Source organism: Pimephales promelas, chromosome 21, assembly GCF_988280905.1.
Source record: "Pimephales promelas chromosome 21, fPimPro1.hap1.1, whole genome shotgun sequence".
In the NCBI taxonomy this organism is placed as follows: Eukaryota; Metazoa; Chordata; class Actinopteri; order Cypriniformes; family Leuciscidae; genus Pimephales; species Pimephales promelas.
The window spans coordinates 1,553,985-1,576,668 of NC_142789.1; the positions used below are offsets into that span (position 1 = coordinate 1,553,985).

Sequence of the window (22,684 nt, forward strand, 5' to 3'; positions counted from 1 at the left end):
TGTTGTGTTCCTCTCTTCTTCGCTGGGTATTGGCGCACGTGCCGTTTTGCGTCATTTCCGGTTCGTCTTATCGCGCTATTTTTCGTGACAAAAAGTTGTTTGTAGACAAGATAGAATCGTTGGTTGTCAAGTAGAGCCCGACCGATAAAGGATTTTGAAGGCCGATACCGATACAAATGTTTTTGGGTTTTAAAATCCGATATATCGGCCGATATTTTACTTATTTATTTGAAACTGGACATGATAGTCACAAACGTTGTCATGCTTATTTGAGTTAAGAGAACTGATGCGGATGTTCTTTTAATTGTTATTCAAGCAATGTATGTATCGTGACCAACTCAACGAGTGTTGCCAACAGGAACGGTGTAGAGCGCCCTCTGGTGGACAAACTATACAACTCCAACACTCATGACATGGTTCAAGCGTGTTTCGTCCGTTTTTATTTTATTTTTGAAATATTAATTTATCTGCCATTATAACTGCCGATACCGATAGTTTGGAAAACGCCTAATATCGGCCGATAATATCGGTCTGCCGATATATCGGTCTGGCTCTATTGTCAAGTGCGTCACCTCGTGTTGTGGATCAATCACGTTGTGTCGTGTGGTGTGAACAGCTCAACAACTTGAACACTCCTGATTTCACAGAGAGCAAGTCATGTAGTGTGAACCGCACAGTTCAGCCCGACGTTTTAAAATCATGTAGTGTGAACAAGGCTTTACACAAAGTTGAAGATTTTTCAACTCTAGGCGACCAGTAAAAAACGTGAAAAAACTGCTCAGCACCTCGTTTAAAAAACGCGACGCTCCCATTGAAAACAATTGAAAACAAACGCCAGCCGCGTGAAAAAAAAACACGCGTGTGGGGTGGACACACGGCCTTATGCACGGGATACAATGTCTTCAGGTTTTCCATGAAACATCAAATTGTTTTATCCTTTTGTCGTCGTTTCAGAGCGGGCAGCTAAAGTAGCGGAGCAGCAGGAGCGGGAAAGAGCCGCGCAGAACTCCCCGAGAGCAGGTACCCCAGTAGGGGCGCTAATGGGGCTAGTGCCCCCCCCGACCCCCATGGGGATGCTTAGCCACAGCATGACGCCTATGGCAGGTAACCCCTCTCAGGTGTGGTGGACACACAGAGCTGCAATACGAAGCCTAACTGCTAACACACTCATCTCCGGTGCCATCTTCAGCATGTCTGTGATTTCAAAACTAACGTCTGATATCTTCCATTACTGCATGAACTGTAACGATCATGAAACTTTACTACCCCTTTTTCATTGGAATGGTGTTCTTTTCTCAGAAATGATCCGTTTCCACTGACTTGAGAGCTGAATAATGACCAAACGGGTTGTTTATCCCAAAAATATTCACTTGTAGCATTTAAAATGGTTTTAGTTTCAATTGAATTAATTTATATACTGTAGAATAGTACAGATAATAAATAATATACTAATTTAATATATTAGCCTAATAATATCAGCCTAAATTAAAAGTTTAGTGCTATGTGATGGATTACAAAAATAAAAAGGCTAGTGTTGCTTTTGTTGACTAAAACTATTTTTTTAAAAGTGGCAGATAACCGAATTTAAGCAGAAATCAAAAAATGAATAATAGATAAACACTTCCCATTTAAAAACTGAGTAAAAAAAATGAATTAAAAATAAAGTTAAATAGAAATTATTTTTAAAAATAGCAAAAACTTGATGACTATATGACTTTAACTTAAAGGTACTTTTGATGTAAAATATCCAAAAACCACTAGGCCAATGTTATATATTTTGTTTAGTTGATTACTTAAAATATCCCAAATGTTTCCAACTATTTGTAAATCGTGAGAAAATTGCGATTTTTAACCCAGCCTAAATTAAAAGTTTAGTGCTATGAGATTGAATTAATTTATATACTGTAGAATAGTACAGATAATAAATAATATACTAATTTAATATATTAGCCTAATAATATCAGCCTAAATTAAAAGTTTAGTGCTATGTGATGGATTACAAAAATAAAAACGCTAGTGTTGCTTTTGTTGACTAAAACTATTTTTTTAAAAGTGGCAGATAACCGAATTTAAGCAGAAATTAAAAAATGAATAATAGATAAACACTTCCCATTTAAAAAAATGTATGTAAAAAACTGAGTAAAAAAAATGAATTAAAAATAAATTTAAATAGAAATTATTTTTAAAAATAGCAAAAACTTGATGACTAAATGACTTTAACTTAAAGGTACTTTTGATGTAAAATATCCAAAAACCACTAGGCCAATGTTATATATTTTGTTTAGTTGATTACTTAAAATATCCCAAATGTTTCCAACTATTTGTAAATCGTGAGAAAATTGCGATTTTTAACCCAGCCTAAATGAAAAGTTTAGTGCTATGAGATTGAATTAATTTATATACTGTAGAATAGTACAGATAATAAATAATATACTAATTTAATATATTAGCCTAATAATATCAGCCTAAATTAAAAGTTTAGTGCTATGAGATGGATTACAAAAATAAAATTATAACTGCCGATACCGATAGTTTGGAAAAATGCCTAATATCGGCCGATAATATCGGTCTGCCGATATATCGGTCTGGCTCTAGTTGTACCTTTAAATATGAAGTGAAAATATGAAAGTAAAAGATAATTCAAAATAATATTAATAAATACTAAAATAGCTGCTGGAGTAGCTTTGCAGCTCAACTTCATTGGAGAAGACCGAAGCTGTTCAACTAAGTGGCTTCCATTGCAAGTCCCAGTCCCAGCAGCCATTGCAAAGATGATTTATCAGGCCTTCTTCAGTGGAAACGGGTGGATACGGGCCACGGGCCTCTGGCGGGGTGTGTGTGTGTGTGTGTTTCACGTTTCATCATGAAATCAGCTTACATGCTCTAATTGTAGTTTCATTTACATGTAGTGCATGAATTCATTCTCATAACTGCATGATATACTGATGCATGCGTGTGTTGTTTCGCCACCTTCCTCTTCCAAGGAAAAGGCATGCTGGGTAGTTACAGGCCACCCATGCTGCCCTTTCAGGGGCCTGTCGACGGCATGATTAACATGGCCGGCATGCCTCTACATCCCATACCTCTCCACTTCCCGTGGGGAAAGCCTGGCATGCCGTATCTGGGTAAGGACCACTTCACAGCCACACATCCCACTCGCAGTTGCTTCCTGTCTGCCTCTCCAGTCCTAACAAGAGGGGCTACCTGTACCATAGAGCAAACTCACCCTCATGTCTTTCTTTCTTTGTGGGAACACTTTATAGCAAGGTCCCATTTGTTAACTGCACTGAAATAAAAACTTGTGTCTGTTAGTAAGTATTATTTAAAGCTACACTGTGTGATTTTTACCCCCATCTAGTGGTGAAAAGGTATATGACCATCCAGTGAATATTAGTTTCTGTTCCTTTCAATTAACTCCTACGGTGGCCAATGTAGTCCATGATTAACATGGCTTCCAGTTCGGCCTCGTCCATGAGTGTTAACTCAAACGTAAACGCTTGAATTAACGGGTATGTCCCTCTTTGGTTAATGTACTTTCAAGATGGAGGGGCAACATGGCGACCGACATTAGAAACCCTTACCCGTATGTATTTCCAATGACATATTAAACACTCACGAGAATAATTTATGACTTGAACGAAGTAAATATACGTTAATGAGCACATATATTTTGAAAGAACTAAGTGTTTTTAGCTAAGAATAAACTAAAAGAGTTACACAGTGTAGCTTTAAAGAACAAGTATTTAAGCCCTGTTTTAAGATCGTTTCTGATGAAATAGAACGGTTAAGATTGAAATTTGGACACATGGTGCTGTTCAGCGGTTTCTGTGGTAAAACGCATTGAACTTTAGTTTACAAAGACGTGAAAATCACTGAAATGCTCACACAAAAATCGTTGCAAAAGATGCTTTCCAACAGGTTTATCGTAGTGTTTGTCCAAATCAAGTCAAAAACTACGATAAAACCTGTTCTCAGTACAGCAACGTGTCCAAATTTCAATCTTAAGCGTTCTATTTAATCAGAAATTATCTTAAAACATGGCTTTATGTGTAAAATACCCAACCTGTCCTTTAATGGACCTGAACCATGAACAGTTACAATATTAAAGAAGTAGTTCGCTCTTAAAAAAACTTTTGTTGATAATTTACTCACCCCCCATGTCATCCAAGATGTCCATGTCTTTATTTCTTCAGTGGAAAAGAAATGAAGGTTTTTGAGGAAAACATTCCAGGATTTTTCTCCATATAATGGACTTCAATGGGGTCCAAACGGTTCAAGGTCCAAATGAGAGTTTCAGTGCAAACTGTTCAAAGGAGAGGACTCGCTAGGTCACACGACAAAGCCAATGATATATCGGATCCAGATAACATTCAAACAACACACACACACATTTATTCTTTAACTCTCAAACCTTTAGGCCACAAAACATACTGTATTTGGCAGCGGTGGGATTCGAACCCACGCCTCCAGAGAGACTGGAGCCTAAATCCAGCGCCTTAGACCGCTCGGCCACGCTACCCCTCCTGAGCAGGGATTCATTATCCAATCAAAATCTGTTCGCTTTATTACACAAATTAGATGCACTTCTTTCATTGTATATTTTTTGGAGCTTGACAGTCCCTGGACCCTCACTATATGATCAGCGTGAACATTTCTCTCAGTTTCTCCTTTTGCTTGATTTGAGATATGTCTTAATTTCTGTGGATTATGCCTGAACAGAACGGATAACCATGAACAGAGGGTATCAGAGGACTTTGAAAGTCTCTTATTCTCAGTGTATGCTGATCCCTCTCTCACAGGAATGAATGGAGTGGCCCCGGGTTCAACAGGAAGTGCTTATGGGACTCAGGTAATGCTGATTTTGAAGGGTTTCGTGTTTATCCCTTATATATTAATTCTAAATGTTGATGCAATTTATCTCTGGCAACAAAAACAACAACAACGGTTGGATTAACCCTAAAACCATACTCTGGAAAAATGTGGGAAAAATAGTTTATTTTATTTTTTTTAAATACTTACCTTGATCTGAGCGGTGCAAGACTTGGCTACTTTTCCTAAATTTGCCTTCTGAACACACACAATTTTTTTTACTCAATTCTACAATGTTAAGTGGCTGAAAAAAGCAACTCCTTAATCTTGTATTTGGGTCAAAAATGGGCATAGAAATGAATGGGAAAAACTGTAATTCAGAGCAATCTAAAATAAGACACCAGGTGACAGAAGTCACTTCATCTTTAGGTTTGAGCTCTAAGAACTTATTGGAATGATATTTTAATGTAGTTAAAAAAATCAAACATAAAAATAAGCATAATTTACTTAGAAAATATGGTACTTTTTGAAATAAATAAATTCAAAAATACCCCCAAAATAAAAATGGATAGACAAAACTTTATCGAAGACAGTGATATAACATTTATAATAAATAAAAATTAGGATCACACACCTGAGTGCCCACATTTGTCCACAATTACAGGATTAAGGGCTATAAAGTGAATACGGTTTGAGGGCTACAAGGAATCATGTCTGCGCTTGGAGTCGTTCTGAATCTGTGTTTCTGTAGATGGGTGTGATGAACTCAGGCCTACAGGCTCCGCCCCCCTACCCGGGACAGGGGCAGGCTGGGACGCCCTCTCTACAGCAGCCGTCCACACCCATATTCGTGTCTCCTCCACCCAAACCCCAGCGCCTGCTGCACTCAGAGGCTTACCTGAGGTATATTGAAGGACTCAGTGCTGAGTCCACCACTGTCAGCAAGTGGGACCAAACACTCTCCGGTGAGTAAGAATGCAGATTTACATCATGTTCAATGCAGATACTGAGACAGCCAGGTGATGTAACACTTTACAATAAACATTAGTTAACTACATGAGTTAAAGGGTTAGTTGACCCAATTATGAAAATGATTCAAGAGCAGTGTGATAATATTAGTTAATGCACTGTGAACTAACATGATCATGAAAGCTTAAAGGTTAATAAATTCTGTGAAAATATATTGCCCATTGTTAGTTCATATTAGTTAATGCATTAACTAAAAAATATGAATTACATTTTGCATAAAGAAAATACAAAATATGAGTGAGATTTACCCAACCATTATTCAAGTATCTTATGCTTACCAAAAGCTAGGTATTTGAGCATAAATACAGTTAAAAATACATATAATTTTTAGGGCTGTCAAACGATTAATCGCATCCAAAGTAAAAGTTTTTGTTTGCATATTATATGTTGGTGCACTGTGTATAATTATTTTATATATAAACACACACACATGCTTGTATATATTTAAGAAATATTTTCATGTATATAGATTTATATATAGTTTACTTTATATTATATAAATATAAATATTTTATATATAAATAATATTTTTTTCTTAAATACACATGCATGTGTGTGTATTTATATATAAATACAAAATAATTATATACAGTGCACCCACATATATTATGTAAACGTAAACTATTATTTTGGATGCGATTAATCGCGATTAATCGTTTGACAGCCCTAATAATTTTATAAGATATGACGGCAGTTTAAAATGACTTGTTTTCTATTTTATTATATTTTAAAGTGTAATTTATATTGCTGTGAATTTTCAGCATCATTACTCCAGTCTTCAGTGTCACATGATCCTTCAGAAATCACTCTGTTTTTCTTTTTTTCTTATTATTATCTTTTTTTTTCTTATTATTATCAATGTTGAAAACAGTTGAGCTGCTTCATATTTTTGTTTGATGAATATTCAACATTTTGATGAATAAAAAGTTTGAAGAACAGAATTTGTTTGAAATAGAAATCTTTAGTAACAAATGCTTTCAATCTCCTGAACTTTTAAATGATAGAGTATGTTACACAATATTTATATTAGATAATCATTAATAATATTAGAAAAAATGTGTATTATCAACTGACTTAACAAGTCTGTCATTAATTTCTGAAATCTTAAACCAGCCATATGATGAGTGTGTGTGTGTGTGTGTGTGTGTGTGTGTGTGTGTGTGTGTGTGTGTGTGTGTGTGTGTGTGTGTGTGTGTGTTCGACCCCAGCTCGCAGGAAAGATGTGCGGCTCACAAAAGAGCAGGAGAGCCGTCTGCCCTCTCATTGGCTGAAGAGCAAGGGCGCTCACAAGACCATGGCTGACGCTCTGTGGCGACTTCGGGACCTGATGCTGCGAGACACACTGAACATTCAACAAACGTACAACATCCAAAACATCTGAAGCATTCCTCTTCATCAGTCTTACACCGTGAGACCAGCTGTTCTTAGTGTGTTCATGTGGTGATCGAATGACGTTCTGTTTAGGGGTGTGTAATGCTAAATATCGTCTGTTGGCTGCGTTAGTGTTGATGTTTCTTAATAGCACTTTCAATCGGCTCATTTTGTATGTTGACTATTAAATGTTCTTAGACCAATTTAAACATTTTCATAAAATGTTGAACTTTAAAGTGTTTGTTCGTTGTAATTTGAGAGGCGAATAAGTTAGGATTGTTCTGAAAGAATGTAGAAATGGCCGTTTTTGGGTCTTGGTTCGTGAAATGGTTTGACAAGAAGTTAACAGGCCTATTTTTCATATCATCCCAGTTGTATCAGCTAAAATCATTTTGGAATGGACACTATCTGTCTATTGTTTCAATAAACTAACAGTGACAAAACTACTGGACATAATTGCTTTTGTATGGTAAGGCAAAATAACCATTTTTATAATTTACTCTGGTAAATCTCTCTCTCTCAGTGTTACTCTATGTCTTATCTATAGTTTACTAAATCACTTTTCTAGTTTAATATTTTTTTTTTTATATATATATATTCCTGTAATACCAAAGCTGAGTTTTCTGCTGTCACATGATTCTTCATAAATCATTATATTATGCTGATTTGGTGCACTGGAAACACTTATTATTTACATTAAAAAACAGCATTTTTAGAAATATAAACCATTTGCAACATCTTTACTGTCATTTTGCATCATATCTTCTTGAACTATATAATGAAAAGTGACAGTAAAGACATGATACAACATTCATTACTGTGCTGCCTCAGTGAAAGTTTAGTTTTTATTGAGAACATTATTTAAAAAAAAAAAGGAAACGGTCACAATGTAGAAAAAGTAAAGAGAAGAGCCTTTTTGTTTATTTTATTTTTTGCCCCGGTGAATTTTTTTTTTTTTTTTTTTTTTTTATTAAACCTTTATTTACGAGATACAGAAATGAACATTTAAAAGCCAAACAAAGAAAGAGATGTACAGGGACTGATAGGTAATACATCACATTTGAATTTAGGGATGGGGGGGTTATCGATTAGAAACAATTCTACCCATAAAACCTATTATGAAGAATTGTTAAGAAATAAAGAAATTATAAAGAAATAAAGAAATATTTTTTTTTTTTAAAAAAACAGAAAAAATATACAAAAACACCCAATATTGAGCATACATTCAAGATTTTTGTAGCCTTTTTGTTACAAGAGGTAGATAAGGATTTGATATAGATCTTAACATCATTTTGATTTGGTATCATTTGGTAACTTTCATAGTTTTAATATTTAAGTTACAAAGAAAAAATATTCTCATATTGCTTCTCAAAAATCAAAACCCCAAACAAAACATACTTGAAATAAAGCAAAAGTCTTTATAGTTTACAATAAACTGGCAAATGTCTTGCCAAAGTTTTCTTGTATGATCACAATGCCAAAAGCCGCGGTGAAAGGTGGGTTCATTGTCCGCCATGTTGGTGACGTCACTCGTGAGGGAATGAATGAAGCGTCATCCTTCAGGAGCACCTTTTGCAGCGCGAGGCCTCACTGCATGCGCAAACACGTCACAAGATAGGACTTATTACATGTATTAACCTCCAAATCATAACATATAAACGCAAGACAATGTGGAGCGCCGGAGCGGTGAGTTTAGTGCTGATCTCGAGCCTGTTCTGCGCGTCGGTCAGCGCGGACGGGCTCGTGAACGAGGACGTGAAGCGCACACTGGATCTGAGCACTCATCTCGGGAAGATCACAGCCGAGATTCAGCTCGCGAACCACGGAGCGTCGCGAGCGCACAGTTTCACGCTCGCGCTGGAGCCCGAGCTCGCGCCGCATCTGGCCTTCATCGGTGCATCTGTGAGTAAATCATATAACTTTAGTAATAAATCTGCAAGCAGGCAGGAGTGGGTGATGCTGAAGGGGAGCTCCTTGCGAGCTATCACTTAAGATCCACTGGCTCTCTTTTAATTCTAACTTATTCATTTCGGACTGTTACATGCTTTTTAAATTATATCTGGAACTTATTTTTGCCATAGAGACAATAGGGAGTGCAACTTTTCATAGATAAGTGTTACTGTAGCCTAAGCTAGCTGCATGATTCCGCTTGATTTGTACATTTGCACATATTTTTGGCACATTTAATATTAGTTAATGTAGTTAATATGTAAAGTTCATTCAAATAATTAATTCAAATGAATTAAGGTGTAATGCACATGGCATTATTGAGGTGTTATATCTAGGAGTTAGCATTAGCTGTGGTTGTGCAGCGCACTTCCGCTTTGCTCTGTCAGTGCCAGCGTGACACGTACGTTCCGGAAACAGCGTTCACTTCCGTGCTGGAGCCCTACACCAGTATTATACAAAAAACATGAATCCAGCGTCATTTGGTTTTCTTCTCTTAATAAAAACGTGTTTCTCCTGCTTAAATGTGTATATAAGCTGCTATGAGTTTGACAGACGGCTCATTTGCATTTATTTGGCTTTGATCTGTGTTCGTTTTAAGCTTCAGACTTTATGGTCATGAGTTTTCCCTGTTTTTTCTTCCTTTAGACTGCATGTTAAGACGTTTCTGGTTATAACAGAAGGTTTTTGTATCTTCACCAGGTAAAGGGAGAGGAAGATGAGGATGAAAGCCTAGAGCTGAAAGAGAAAACTATCGATGGACAAAGGTAAACACTGGGAGAAAGTATTAAAGTCGTGTGAAACAAAAGTTGCGATCATCATTTCTTCACTGTTGTGACGAATACCGCTTCTCGAGCAAGAAAAATAAAAATGTTTGTGTCTTTTTGACCATGGGAAATTGATCGGATGGTTGAGGTCTGCTATTGGTGGATCTCATGTGAGTGACAGGTTGCCCCGCCCCTCGCATCAGTAAATGCATCGTCAGTGAAGAGAAGTCACTGAAGAGGGAGGGGAAGTTATTTTGATTAAAGAATATGAGGGCACTTGAATTTCGTTTATAATAACTACTGCAGTAAGTGTTGTCAGTTTTTATTTTGTGGTGACAAAATCAGATTTAATTTAGGGCTGCTCAATAATTGTTAAATTAATTGTTCTGCTCAAATTATAATTTAGTAGTAATCACAGTTGTTCTTATTTAAGAAAGATTTTAGTTTTACATTTCGTCTGAAACATTCCAATTTCATGTGGTCACGTATAAAATTCAGTTCATATGTCAGATGATTGCCTTTTTTTTAGCTCTGATTTGGTCATTACTTTTTTCTATTTGGTGTCTTAAGCAGGACTTTTATTTTGAAATTGTATACATAAGTTGATATATTTAGAATTAATATTGAGGAATGCTTCTTAAAGTTTTACCATTTTTCATCATTTAGAAAGTAGCAGTCGACTGATCGTTTTTTTTATGATCATTATAAAAAAGTACAGGTGTTGTATCCTGTATAAAAAATGCATGTAGTCTGTGCATGACCGTCCATCCATGCAGAAGATTCAAGCTTTGTGAATTGGGTGTCACTGAACACGCATAAGCGAGCAATTTCAAACAGTGTATTATAGTGTGTGTATTATATGTAGTATTAGCATTGCCTGGTCTTTAAGAAAATATGATTCCCAGTGCACACAGACTTATTAGATTACTAAGTATTGTTGGATAGTGTAAAGTAAACCTTTTAAATTTTCTTATTTAACAATTTCTTTATTTCTGAAAATGTCATAATAGCACTACAGAACTAAGAAATCTATTTGTTTTGCAGATTATTTTGTCAAATTCAAATGATTTTTAACTAAAAAATATTATATTTTGTAAATATTATGTAAAGTAGATAGCAAGCTAATTAAATTGTCTGATATATATATATATATATATATATATGAAGAGTTCAGATGCAAAAGCCTCTAAATGCAATTTGAAATTTTCTTCTTTAATGATGATTTTTATCAAACTTGTATATTTAAGTTCAGTAATTTCACTTAAATAACAATTAATAGGTAATCTTCATTGCCATTTAAGTGAAATCACTGAACTTAAATATACAAGCTTAATAAAAATGATCATTCTAGAAGAAAATTTCAAATGGCACTTAGAGGCTTTTGCATCTGAACTCTTCATATATATTTTTTTTTTTTTATTAGTGGCCATCATACAACCTATATCAGTCAAACACTACAGCAACTCTCATAAGCTAAAACGGTGAAATTTGTCACATCAATCCCAAATTATGTCTGTGATTTTCTTTTTTAAACCGATATAGTCAAAATGCATGTTTGGATCAGTTTGCTTGCAGAGTTTGTTGAAGCAATAGCACAAGTGGCTTCATAAAGAACTCAAACGTGCAATATTGCACTTGAATTTGCACAGAATATCGTATTAGACATCTTTAAACTCCTGTTGGTTTTCAGGTCATCAACACTGCAGTGCAGAAGCGGTTGCCAGGTTGGAAAGATAAAGTATTACACTGGGTGGTTTGGGGATTTAAACTGATATCTGGCAACCCACACACAAAACCTTGTTACCAATGCGATTAATTAATGAAAAAGTTTTCAGGATACATAACCTCAGATGATTATGTAGTAGTAGTATTCTTTATTCAGACTCATGGTCCATCAGTAAAAAATAAATAAATACAAATACACAACACAGAGTTACAAATGTTATGCTTATTCGAGAGAAGCAATAATGTGATTAATCTTGTAACCCTAATTGGAATCCAGTTTTAAAATGCAAATTGATGTGGTTTGAAGATGCATTAAATTTAGCTTTTTAGACTACAAACCTGTGAGAGAATGTGAAGTTGTGGTGTGAGCTCCTCTAGACATGTTCCTCTTCTTGGAGGTCAGCATTGACCTGATCTTGTTTGCTCCTCTCCCGCAGTGGTAAATTCTTCGAGGCCCAGTTGCCGTCTCCTCTCGCTCCGGGGGCGAAGCTGCGGGTGAAGGTCGAGAGCGTGTTCAGTCACGTGCTGAAGCCTTTCCCCACCCAGATCACCCAGGCCGAGCGACAGCTGGTGGTCTTCCAGGGGAACCACTACCTGTTCTCCCCGTACCCCACCCGCTCCCAGACCACCCGTGTGCGCCTGGCCTCCAAGACCGTGGAGTCCTACACCAAACTGGGCAACCCCAGCAAGAGCGACGAGACCATCGAGTACGGGCCGTTCAAAGATGTTCCTCCCTTCAGCCAGGTAACTCAACAATGTTAACTCAGGTTAAGGTTAACATCCCATCAGCCTTGATGGCTACTAATGCAGCATCTGGTCAACAAAAGAATCATTTTAAAATGACAACCTGTTGTGTATTGTACACTTTCATTGTCAAAGTTTTAAATCTGCATCTGATATATTCTGCTCTGAGCAGGCTAGTGTAGCGTAATGCGTCAAACACCACGGGGCATCCGTGATAGTACGAGAGCGGCCTCTAGAGGCCAAATAAAAACTGTGTGATGACAGCGGACAACGGTGTGGATTATTGCTGATAACCATAGTCCACATATCAGTTATTGGTTGCTAAAATGATAAACACTACCGGTCAAAAGTTTTAGGTCAGTACGTTTTTTTATGTTTTTAAATGAAGTCTCTTCTGCTCACCAAGGCTGCTTTATTTGATGAAAAAAAAAAGTAATACTTTGAAATATTATGACAATTTAAAATTACTGTTTTCTATTTTAATATATTTTAAAATGTAATTTTAAAGCTGAATTTTCAACATCATTATTACTGTTGCTGATTTCACATCAGTTTTCAGTGTCACATGATCCTTCAGAAATCATTCTAATATGCTGATTTTATGCTTATTTTCAATGTTAAACAGTCGTGTACCATTTTTTCCCCCAAAATTACATGATGAATAGAAAGTTCAAAAGAACAGCATTTATTTAAAATATACTCTTTTCTAACATTATAAATGTCTTTACTGTAACTTTTGATCAATTTAACTCATCCTTGATGAATAAAAGTGTTTTCTAATTTCTTTCCCCCCCAAAAAAAAAATTAATTCTTACTGACCCCGAACTTTTGAATGGTAGTGATTAATGTTACAAAAGCTTTCCATTTCAGATCAATTCTGTTCTTTTGAACTTTCTATTCATCAAAGAATCCTGAAATAAAAATGTAAGAAACTGTTTTTAACATGGATAATAATCGTAAATGTTTCTTGAGCATCATATTATAATAATTTCAGTAGGATCATGTGACACTGCAGACTGGAGTAATGATGCTTTGATCACAGGAATAAATTACACTTCACTATATATTCACATTGAAAACTGCTGTTTTAAATTGTAATAATATTTCTCAATATTACTGTTTTTTTTTTTGTTTTGTTTTTTTTTATCAAATAATTGCAGCCTTGGTGAGCAGAAGAGACTTCTTTTAAAAACCATAAAAAAATCTTACCGATCTGAAACATTTGACCGGTAGTGTATGTGTGTGTGGACGTTTACTTTGAGCAGCAGTGTTTAACCTTCTGAAATCGGCTGGTCTGTAGGATGCCATGAAGATCCACTATGAGAACAACACACCCTTCCTCACCATCAGCAGCATCACTCGGACCATCGAGGTCTCCCACTGGGGCAACATCGCCGTGGAGGAAACCGTCGACCTGAGACACACCGGGGCCTACCTGAAGGGGCCGTTCTCCCGCTACGACTACCAGAGACAGTCTGACAGCGGCATTTCCTCGGTCAAATCTTTCAAGGTGTCTCATCTATCTACTTTTTTAAACTCTTTAAAGGGACATTTCTCCCATCTAGTGGTTATTGTTTTTTGCATTCAAGCGGATAGCTTATTCAAATGCGTGTTGCATCTATGCTATGACAGGATCTTCTGATAACACTTCGCCGAGTTTTCCTTCGGGTGAACAGGTTGCAAGAACGATATTAAAATATATTCTTATTGAACGTTACAAATGCTATTATAGTTTTTCAAGATGGCGGATCTACATGGAAGCCTCCGTGGACTTACCCATCCCATGTATATAAAGATAATAAATGCTTCGTTTACAAGGATAAGTCCGATAATTGGCAGAGGTGTTTGTACACCATTGTGGACATATTTATGAATAAAAATAGTGATTTTAGATAATAAAATACCTAAAAAAGTACACAATGTCCCTTTATAGAATTTCGCAAAATGACAGCTGGGTTAACATAATGGCTCTGCCTCAGCTGACGTTTGCGTTGCTATAGGCAACTCGAAAAACTCTATTTTGGTCAGGGGTATGAAATATAAATTATATTTGACTTTGCATTGAACATTTTAGTTTTCATATTTTAGAGTCTAGATATGCATGAAAGAGTGCCTCTTAAGGCGAGACACTACAGGTTAATAGAGAATTATTTTTTTTTAAATAATCGATATCACCATGAAACTTCCTCAGTTTATTACTTGCACAAGTATATAAAAAATGTATTAATTTTTTTTTTAATTTGTATGTTTAATTATGCAAATTAGGCATTATCTCATTAAATATACTCAATTTTGCATATATTTTTGGTAGATAAATCTGAAAGACGGGTGCAAAATTTTTTTTTCGTTTTGTTTACACACAAGATTTCAGGATATGTGCTTTCTTTACCTTGGAAATCAAAATATACTGTCCATAGCCTTTAAAAATCATATTTTTTTTTTTAAATGTCACATAAATCAGGCCAGGAAAGATTTATTAATAAATCCCTCTGAAAATATATTCAGAATACTGGGAAGTGAATAACTGGAGAGTTTGGTGTACATATGTGCTTCATAGGCTGAGATATTTCTACTGGAGAATGACAAACTCATTTTGAGAAAAAGCCATTTAAAGATTTAAGTAGGGAATTGAATACATTTCTATTGGAAAAAAAATGCTCAAAAACAGAGTAAATGCTCAGGCCCTTAGTAATAATAATATATTTCAAGCTCATGAAAACTGATTATTTAATAACATGGCAGGCATATAAGGCCTACAACTGCAGTAACTCAATGAATTAACATTGGCAGAGTACACCACGTGATGCGTCTCAGCGAAACCAGCAGTAGCCAATGAGATTTCGTCATTGGCTTTAAATCACTCTTTGGACATTGACGATTGGTTACTGATAGAAAGGAAATGCCCATATTTGGGTTACACAATGTTGTACAGGAGATTCAGAGCTTTACAGAGATACCGCTCATGACTGACTTCAGTAAACAGACGGAACATGGCGTGACGCGCTGGAATGCTAACTTGGTATATTCGGGAGGAATTTACTGCCGCAAGTAAACTAAATGTAATAAAATAAACATCTTAAAGGAGTAGTTCACTTTACAAAAAAAACTTTTGGTGATAATCGAAAAGAAATTAGGGTTTTTGATGAAAACATTCCAGGATATTTCTCCATATAATGGACTTTACTGGGAACCAAACGGTTCAAGGTCCAAAAAACAGTTTCAGTGCAGCTTCAAAAGGCTTTAAACGACACCAGACGATGAATAAGGATCTTATCAAGCGAAACGATCACTCATTTAATAAATAAAAAACAAAGTTTAAGTTTTATAAGCTCAAATGCTCGCCTTGCTCTGTTCTGTGATGCGCGTTCGTGACTCTCCTGTTCGAACTCGTTCATCAAAATGAACAAATCTTTTTTCCGAGTCATTTGGTTCATTCAACGAACGAATTGACTCGGAAAAAGATTTGTTTGTATTTGTGCTTATAAAACTTAAACTTAGTTTTTTTTTTTTTGTTTTTTTTTTTTAAATGAGTGTTTTCGCTTGAAATGACCCTTATTCATCGTCTGGAATCGTTTAAAGCCCTTTGAAGCTGCACTGAATCTGTCTTTTGGACCTTAAACTGTTTGGTTCCCATTGAAGTCCATTATATGGAGAAAAATCCTGGAATGTTTTCATCAAAAACCTTAATTTCTTTTCAAATGGAGAAAGAAAGACATGGACATCTTGGATGACACGGGGGTGAGTAAATTATCAGCAAAAGTTTTTTCAAAAGTGAACTCCTCCTTTAAAAGTATATTTTCAACTTTTTCTTTTTAGCAGCTTGAAAGAGCACGTATTGGAGTAAACTAGGCCAAAATCTCTAAACTGACAAAAATAAAGACTGTTAAAATGATATTTAGACCGGTTGAAGTCGAGGACATATTGGTTTGCTGTTCTTCAACTTGTGTTTGTGTCCCGCAGACCATCCTCCCAGCCTCGGCTCAGGACGTGTACTACCGCGACGAGATCGGGAACATCTCCACCTCTCACCTCCAAGTTCTAGATGATTCCGTAGAGGTGGAAATCCGTCCCCGTTTCCCGCTGTTCGGTGGCTGGAAAACACATTACATGATTGGTTATAATCTTCCCAGCTATGAATATCTCTACAATCTGGGTGTGTGTCTGGTTTATCAAGATTGGAAACATTTTCTGTTAATTTAAAGTAATTATGTAGTTACGAACCCGTTTGTTCTTTAGGAGACCAGTATGCCCTGAAGATGCGTCTGGTGGATCATGTCTATGATGATCAGGTGATTGACCAGCTGACTGTGAAACTGATCCTTCCTGAAGGAGCCAGGTGAGCCTCAATCAACAAAGTTTCAAAATATGTAATACTCAATTCCTTTAAAAATGTTGACGATAGATTAACTGGTACTTTGTTGGTCCAGAAATGTCCACATGGACACCCCGTACCCCATCACCCGCAGTCAGGACGAGCTGCATTACACTTACCTGGACACCTTTGGCAGACCTGTGCTGGTGGCCACCAAGAGCAATCTGGTGGAGCAGCACATTCAGGACGTCGTGGTAATCTCAGACTTCCAGAGGAGACCAGCGGGGTCATCTTAAAGGGATAGTTCACCCCAAAAATGAAAACTGTCAGTAATGATGTTGTTCAACCCCGTAAGACTTTCGTTCATCTTCATGTAGTGTAGAAGCGCTGAACCCAGAAGCGCTGAACCCAGAAGCGCTGCCCTGTTACACTACCTGAAATCTCACGGCCCACAGAGAAGGAAATGAATAGTTGAATAAAGTCGTTATTTTTGTTTGTATTCTCGTCGCTTGATAATCTTAAGGTTGAGCCGCTGTCGTCACTCTGACTATTTTAACGACGTCTTTCATAACTTTTGGGCCGGCCAGAAGCCTATGGAGGAGTGATCCAGCTCTCAGATTTAATCTCAGATATCTTTCTCCATAAAACTCCATGTAAAAGCCAGAAACTAAGCTTTTTTTGTGCACAGGACTGTCTAAAGGGTTAATGGTGCCACCTGGTTAACAGTAAAAATGACAAATTTGACCTCTTCCCAACAGGGAAAACCACCAACAATCAAAAATGTATGATTTTATGGTGTCATGGCTTTGCAATCAACAAATGTGGTTATAATGGAAGTCAATGGGGCAAAAACTGCCACAAACTGTAAATGAGGGAGAAAAAGTTCAAATCTGATGCTGCACAAAAACAATGCATCCAAATCAATGTTGTTTCTAATCTTTGACATGTCCAAGACTAAAAAAAACCCAGCCACAATCATATTTTGTATTGAAAATAAGGCATTTTGTGTGCACCCCCCCCCCCCCCAATCAGTGACATCATTTATGATTTTGAAAATTAAAGCGTTAAAATCCTGATTTTTATTTTTATTTTTTTTAACATTTAGTAGTTTTGATCAGGACTAAGGTTGATTAATAGATTTATGCAAATAAAATTTGAAAAAAATATTTATCTGAAACATTTCTACAGCAGTTTAAAGTAGTTTTCAGCCACGAACAGAATGAAAGGGTAGTGAATTTGAACAATGCACAAGGGTTAATTTGTGTTCTGAAGATGAACGAAAGTCTTGCGGGGTTGAACAACATGAGGGAGAGTCATTACTGACAGAGTTTGCATGTTTTGGGTGAACTAACCCTTTAAAGGGTGTTTAGTCTCTTGCAAGGAAGGTTCCTCCTGTCCTATCATCTTATCCTGATGCATTGCTTAGAAAATATGAGCTGAACATTTTAGTTTTCAGATTTTAGAGTCTGGTCTAGATATGCATGGAAGACTAAGAGTGCTTCTTAAAATAAAAGAAAGTTTCTAATTTAAAAATTAGTAAAGACCTTAAAAGATGTAAAGCTTAATGTTAAATGCAACTGGCAAATGGATCAAGCAATCTGTAAATTGCGATTTAAATGTAACAAATGCCACATTTAACTAGAATTATAAATAAGAATTAGGTTTTAAATTCATTCACTTATCTTTTTTACACTTATATTTTTCAATCAACACTTTTTTTACATTTAAGCTCAAGAAAAATGTGAAATAAATGTTCTTAAATTTCTTGAATATTTTTTTTCTTTTAGTTTCCTTCTACATAGTGTAATATAAAGCTATTAAAAAACATTATATCAATCAAACTACAGTATTGTTTTTGATATTTGTATTGAGTTTACAAAAGCGAATATTTCTAAAGAAAAACTGAGCAGTTGCAACATTAACCCTAAAACCGTACTCTGGATAAATGTGGGCAAAATAGTTTATTTATTTTTAAAAAATACTTCCCTTGATCTGAGCGGTGCAAGACTTGGCTACTTTTCCTAAGTTTGCCTCCTGAACACACACATTTTTTTTTACTCAATTCTACAATGTTAAGTGGCTGAAAAAAACCTTCCTTAATCTTGTATTTGGGTCAAAAATGGGCATAGAAATGAATGGGAAAAACTGTAATTTAGAGCAATCTAAAATAAGACACCAGGTGACAGCAAAGTCACTTCATCTTTAGGTTTTAGCTCTAAGAATTTATTGGAATGATATTTTAATGTAGTTAATAAATAAAACATAAAAATAAGCATAATTTACATAGAAAATATGGAACTTTTTGAAGCAAATAAAGTCAAAAACACCCCCAAAATAAAAAATAAAAACACCATAAATGGATAAACAAAACTTTATCGAAGACAGTGATATAAGATTTATAATAAATACAAATTAGGATCACACCTGAGTGCCACATTTGTCCACAATTACAGGATTAAGGGCTGTAAAGTGAGTACGGTTTGAGGGCTACACATGGTTATTTTGCTGTTAGTTCTTACTCTGCGCTCTAAAGTACAGGTGCATCTGCTCAGCAAACCTTTCGTCAAAACGTTTGCACGGTGTCATGAATGTCTTGTGGAGACGGTGACCTCACAAGTGTGCCTGTGCTAATCCTGTGTTTAGGTTCACTACAACTTCAACAAGATCCTGATGCTGCAGGAGCCGCTGTTGGTGGTGGGAGCGTTCTACATCCTGTTTTTCACCGTCATCATCTACGTGCGCCTCGACTTCTCCATCACCAAGGTGCGTCTGGAGCACACGGTACTGTGTGAGTGACTGAAGGTGTCAGATTGTCATCTAAGTGTCTGTGTCCTCCTCTCCTGTGTCAGGATCCTGCCGCTGAGGTGCGGATGAAGGTGGCGTCCATCACCGAGCAGGTCTTGACTCTGGTCAACAAGCGTCTCGGTCTGTACCGCCACATGGATGAAGTGGTGAACCGCTACAAGCAGTCCCGGGACACCGGAGCCCTAAACAGCGGCCGCAAGACTCTCGAGGCCGAACACCGCACCCTCACCGGCGACATCACGGCTTTACAAGCCCGTCTCAAGGCGGAGGGCTCCGATCTGGCTGAAAAAGTACGTCTCCTCAGAAACACCATCTGTTATCTCGTTTGCAAATGCAAACTCTGTGTTCTGAAGATGAACAAAAGTCTTACGGGGTCATTACTGATAAATAAAGATATCTGAGAGCTGGATCACTCCTCCATAGGCTTCTTGAGGGATCGAAACTGGCCGGCCCAAAAGTTATGAAAGACGTCGTTAAAATAGTCCGAGTGACGACAGCGGCTCAACCTTAAGATTATCAAGCGACTAAAATACTTTCTGTGCGCAAAAAACAAACCAAAATAACGACTGCGTGTGACGTGCAACTAGTTATGGGGGAAAAAAGCAATTCTTAGATGTATCGCGATGCGGACCATTCACAAATCGATTCAGATTTTTTTTTTTTTTTAGTATATATATATTTTTAAATATAGGGCTGTTTATAATACCATAATATTGACGGAACACAAAAGAGGCAACTCTGAACGCCGGAAGTGCAGTGGCCGGATGTCTGTGGCGTGCACATACAGAGACGCGAAATCCAAACACCCTCCGCCTTAAAGGAGTAATTCACTTTCAAAAAACACTTTTGCTGATAATTTACTCACCCCCATGTCATTCAAGATGTCTATGTCTTTCTTTCTTCAGTCGAAAAGAAATTAAGGTTTTTGATGAAAACATTCCAGGATTTTCTCCATATAATGGACTTCAATGGGGTCCAAATGGTTCCAACAGTTTCAGTGCAAACTGTTCAAAGGGCTTTAAACAATTCCAGACGGTGAATAAGGGTCTTATCAAGCGAATCGATCGCTCATTTAATAAATAAATAACAAAGTTTAAGTTTTATAAGCTCAAATGGTCGCCTTGCTCTGTTCTGTGATGCGCGTTCGTGACTCTCCTGTTCGAACTCGTTCATCAAAATGAACGAATCTTTTTTCGAGTCATGACTTGAAGGGTCCTTGATAAGACCCTTATTCATCATCTGGAATCGTTTAAAGTCCTTTGAAACTCTCATTTGGACCTTGAACCGTTTGGACCCCATTGAAGTCCATTATATGGAGAAAATCCTGGAATGTTTTCATCAAAAACCTTAATTTCTTTTCGACTGAAGAACGAAAGACATGGACATCTTGGATGACATGGGGGTGAGTAAATTATCAGCAAAAGTTTTTTTAAAAGTGAACTACTCCTTTAAGTTCATCGAGTGACGAGAATACTTTTTGTGCACAAAAAATAGCAAAATAACGACTTTATTCAACTATTAATCAAAAATATATTCATTTGTGTTCTAAAGATGAACGAAAGTCTTACGGTGTCATTAATGACAGAGTTTGTGTGTTTGGGTGAACTATCTCTTTAAGTCGGCCCTAACCCGTTCCTCCTCCGTCTGCAGGTTGGTGAGATACAGAAGCTGGACGGCCAGTTGAAGGATCTGGTGTGCCGGTCCTGTCAGGAAGCTGAGCGGCTGGTGGCCGGAAAGGTGAAGAAGGACGCCTACATCGACTCGGATAAAACGCTGGCGGGCAAGAGGCAAGAGCTGGTCAGCCGCATCGACAGCCTTCTGGACGCCTTGTAAACGCATCACACACGCGCACACACACACACACACACACACACACACCGGACTGGCAGATCAACTGTACACTCGCATACAAGATGCAGCATTCTGTGAACATCACGTCGGTGCCTTTGCAGGAAGTTTGAGTGATTTTTGCAGGATGTGTGTGTTTTGTGTGTGTGGTTGTAGAAGAGGGTTTTGTTTGTTTCAATTTGCTGAATGTCAGATGCAGTCTTCGTTATTTGCAGTTTTTGGAGTCGGATTTGGATTTAAATGATCATCATTGCACTTATTGTTTCCAAAAAAAATAGAGATAGAGAGAAAATGATCGTCCAAAAAAACAAGTATGGAACATAAGATGCTGAAAAGCTTGACGCGGATATGCTCATGTTTGGAAATTTTCTATTTTTCTCATTTTTGTATGATTTTCTGTTATTGTAAGTGACATACTTCAGTTCCACAGTGAATGAAATTTGTGATTTTTGTATGTCACGGGAAACATTTTCAGTCCGTAAATAAACAAGGTGTTTAAAACCGGACCGGTGGTCTGATTGATTTGATTATATAAGAGGCTTTGCAAAGTAAAGCAGTTCTATTTTAAAATGTTCAGGCAATTAGGCTCCAGTCATTAATTCATTCATCTAAAATAACTTTAAACTCTGTCAAGGTCTTGGTTTCCATAAATCTCTTTTTTTTTTTCCCTGAATAAAAATATAATTTTTTTTTTGTTTTTTTTTTGGGGGGAGGTAGAAAAATAAATTGAATATTTTGCCATTTAAAATTTCAAGAAGTTTTTTTTTTACCTTGTCATTTTAATGGTGGTTAGTGTGTTATCAATATAAGACCGTTCTTTAGATATTGATTTTTAAAAGACATTGCTGGAAATTGATTTTCTAATTGAATTGTACTGTGAAATAAACCCTTTTTGACAGAAGACTGCCAGTCACCAATCAGATCTGTTTCCAAGTTATGATGATATAGTATATTTGTGTGGGTGTGTATATTTTGTTCAAGTGCCCAGGTGTTTAAAAAGTTTTAACTGTATCAGAATTATACAGATTAAAATTATGAGCCAGCCAAAAAGAAGTCTAACAATTTAGCGTATATACTTTGATAAAAAAATGACAGCTGTTTGAGTTATTTTTTGGCGTCAAAATCTCTAATTCCTTTACTGTACTGAAAGGCTAGTCTGTCTACTACTTTATTACTTTAACGCTTAAGGGTGATTATATGATTAGGGGTACATTTCAAGTCCATGTGTTATATTTATCATTTGTACTGAATATTCACCTCAAGCAATGATCACTTTTATATTTGGGCACATTTCTCTTTATTTCATGCAGAAAAGTAAACCAGTTCC

The 22,684-nt window shown here is 36.6% G+C and overlaps 2 protein-coding genes and 1 non-coding gene across 7 annotated transcripts in view; 2 read left to right on the forward strand and 1 right to left on the reverse strand.

Annotated features, from left to right (window-relative positions):
• Positions 1-7,652, forward strand: part of pbrm1 (polybromo 1) — a 35,635-nt gene extending 27,983 nt beyond the window's left edge. For 3 of the 5 annotated variants that reach the window (XM_089124931.1, XM_089124932.1, XM_089124933.1), the window contains 5 exons: positions 955-1,104; positions 2,985-3,125; positions 4,800-4,849; positions 5,561-5,774; positions 7,047-7,652. In XM_089124931.1, coding sequence (XP_088981057.1) covers positions 955-1,104; positions 2,985-3,125; positions 4,800-4,849; positions 5,561-5,774; positions 7,047-7,219 — 728 coding nt within the window. In that variant the 3' untranslated portion in view covers positions 7,220-7,652. The remainder of the gene's footprint in view (positions 1-954; positions 1,105-2,984; positions 3,126-4,799; positions 4,850-5,560; positions 5,775-7,046) is intronic. The other 2 variants (XM_089124934.1, XM_089124935.1) reach the window with 2 other exon arrangements.
• trnal-uag (transfer RNA leucine (anticodon UAG)) lies at positions 4,438-4,519 on the reverse strand. Its single transcript has one exon. It is a non-coding gene; the product is annotated as a tRNA-Leu (tRNA).
• A 1,075-nt stretch (positions 7,653-8,727) lies between the features above and the next one.
• On the forward strand, positions 8,728-21,863 carry rpn1 (ribophorin I). Its single transcript, XM_039656239.2, has 10 exons — positions 8,728-9,111; positions 9,859-9,923; positions 12,086-12,392; positions 13,693-13,902; positions 16,353-16,545; positions 16,629-16,728; positions 16,820-16,958; positions 19,348-19,467; positions 19,554-19,799; positions 21,160-21,863. The coding sequence occupies exons 1-10, from the start codon at positions 8,878-8,880 to the stop codon at positions 21,340-21,342; spliced, it is 1,797 nt and encodes a 598-aa protein (XP_039512173.2). The 5' UTR covers positions 8,728-8,877; the 3' UTR covers positions 21,343-21,863.
• The last annotated feature ends 821 nt before the right edge of the window (positions 21,864-22,684 follow it).

Bases quoted from the DNA above. Each gene is read 5' to 3' on its own strand.
- rpn1 (XM_039656239.2), top strand. From the start codon at position 8,878: ATGTGGAGCGCCGGAGCGGTGAGTTTAGTGCTGATCTCGAGCCTGTTC. The intron at 16,729-16,819 runs GTGAGCCTCAAT...TTGTTGGTCCAG, and splicing joins ATCCTTCCTGAAGGAGCCAG to AAATGTCCACATGGACACCC. The intron at 16,959-19,347 runs GTAATCTCAGAC...TCCTGTGTTTAG, and splicing joins AGCACATTCAGGACGTCGTG to GTTCACTACAACTTCAACAA.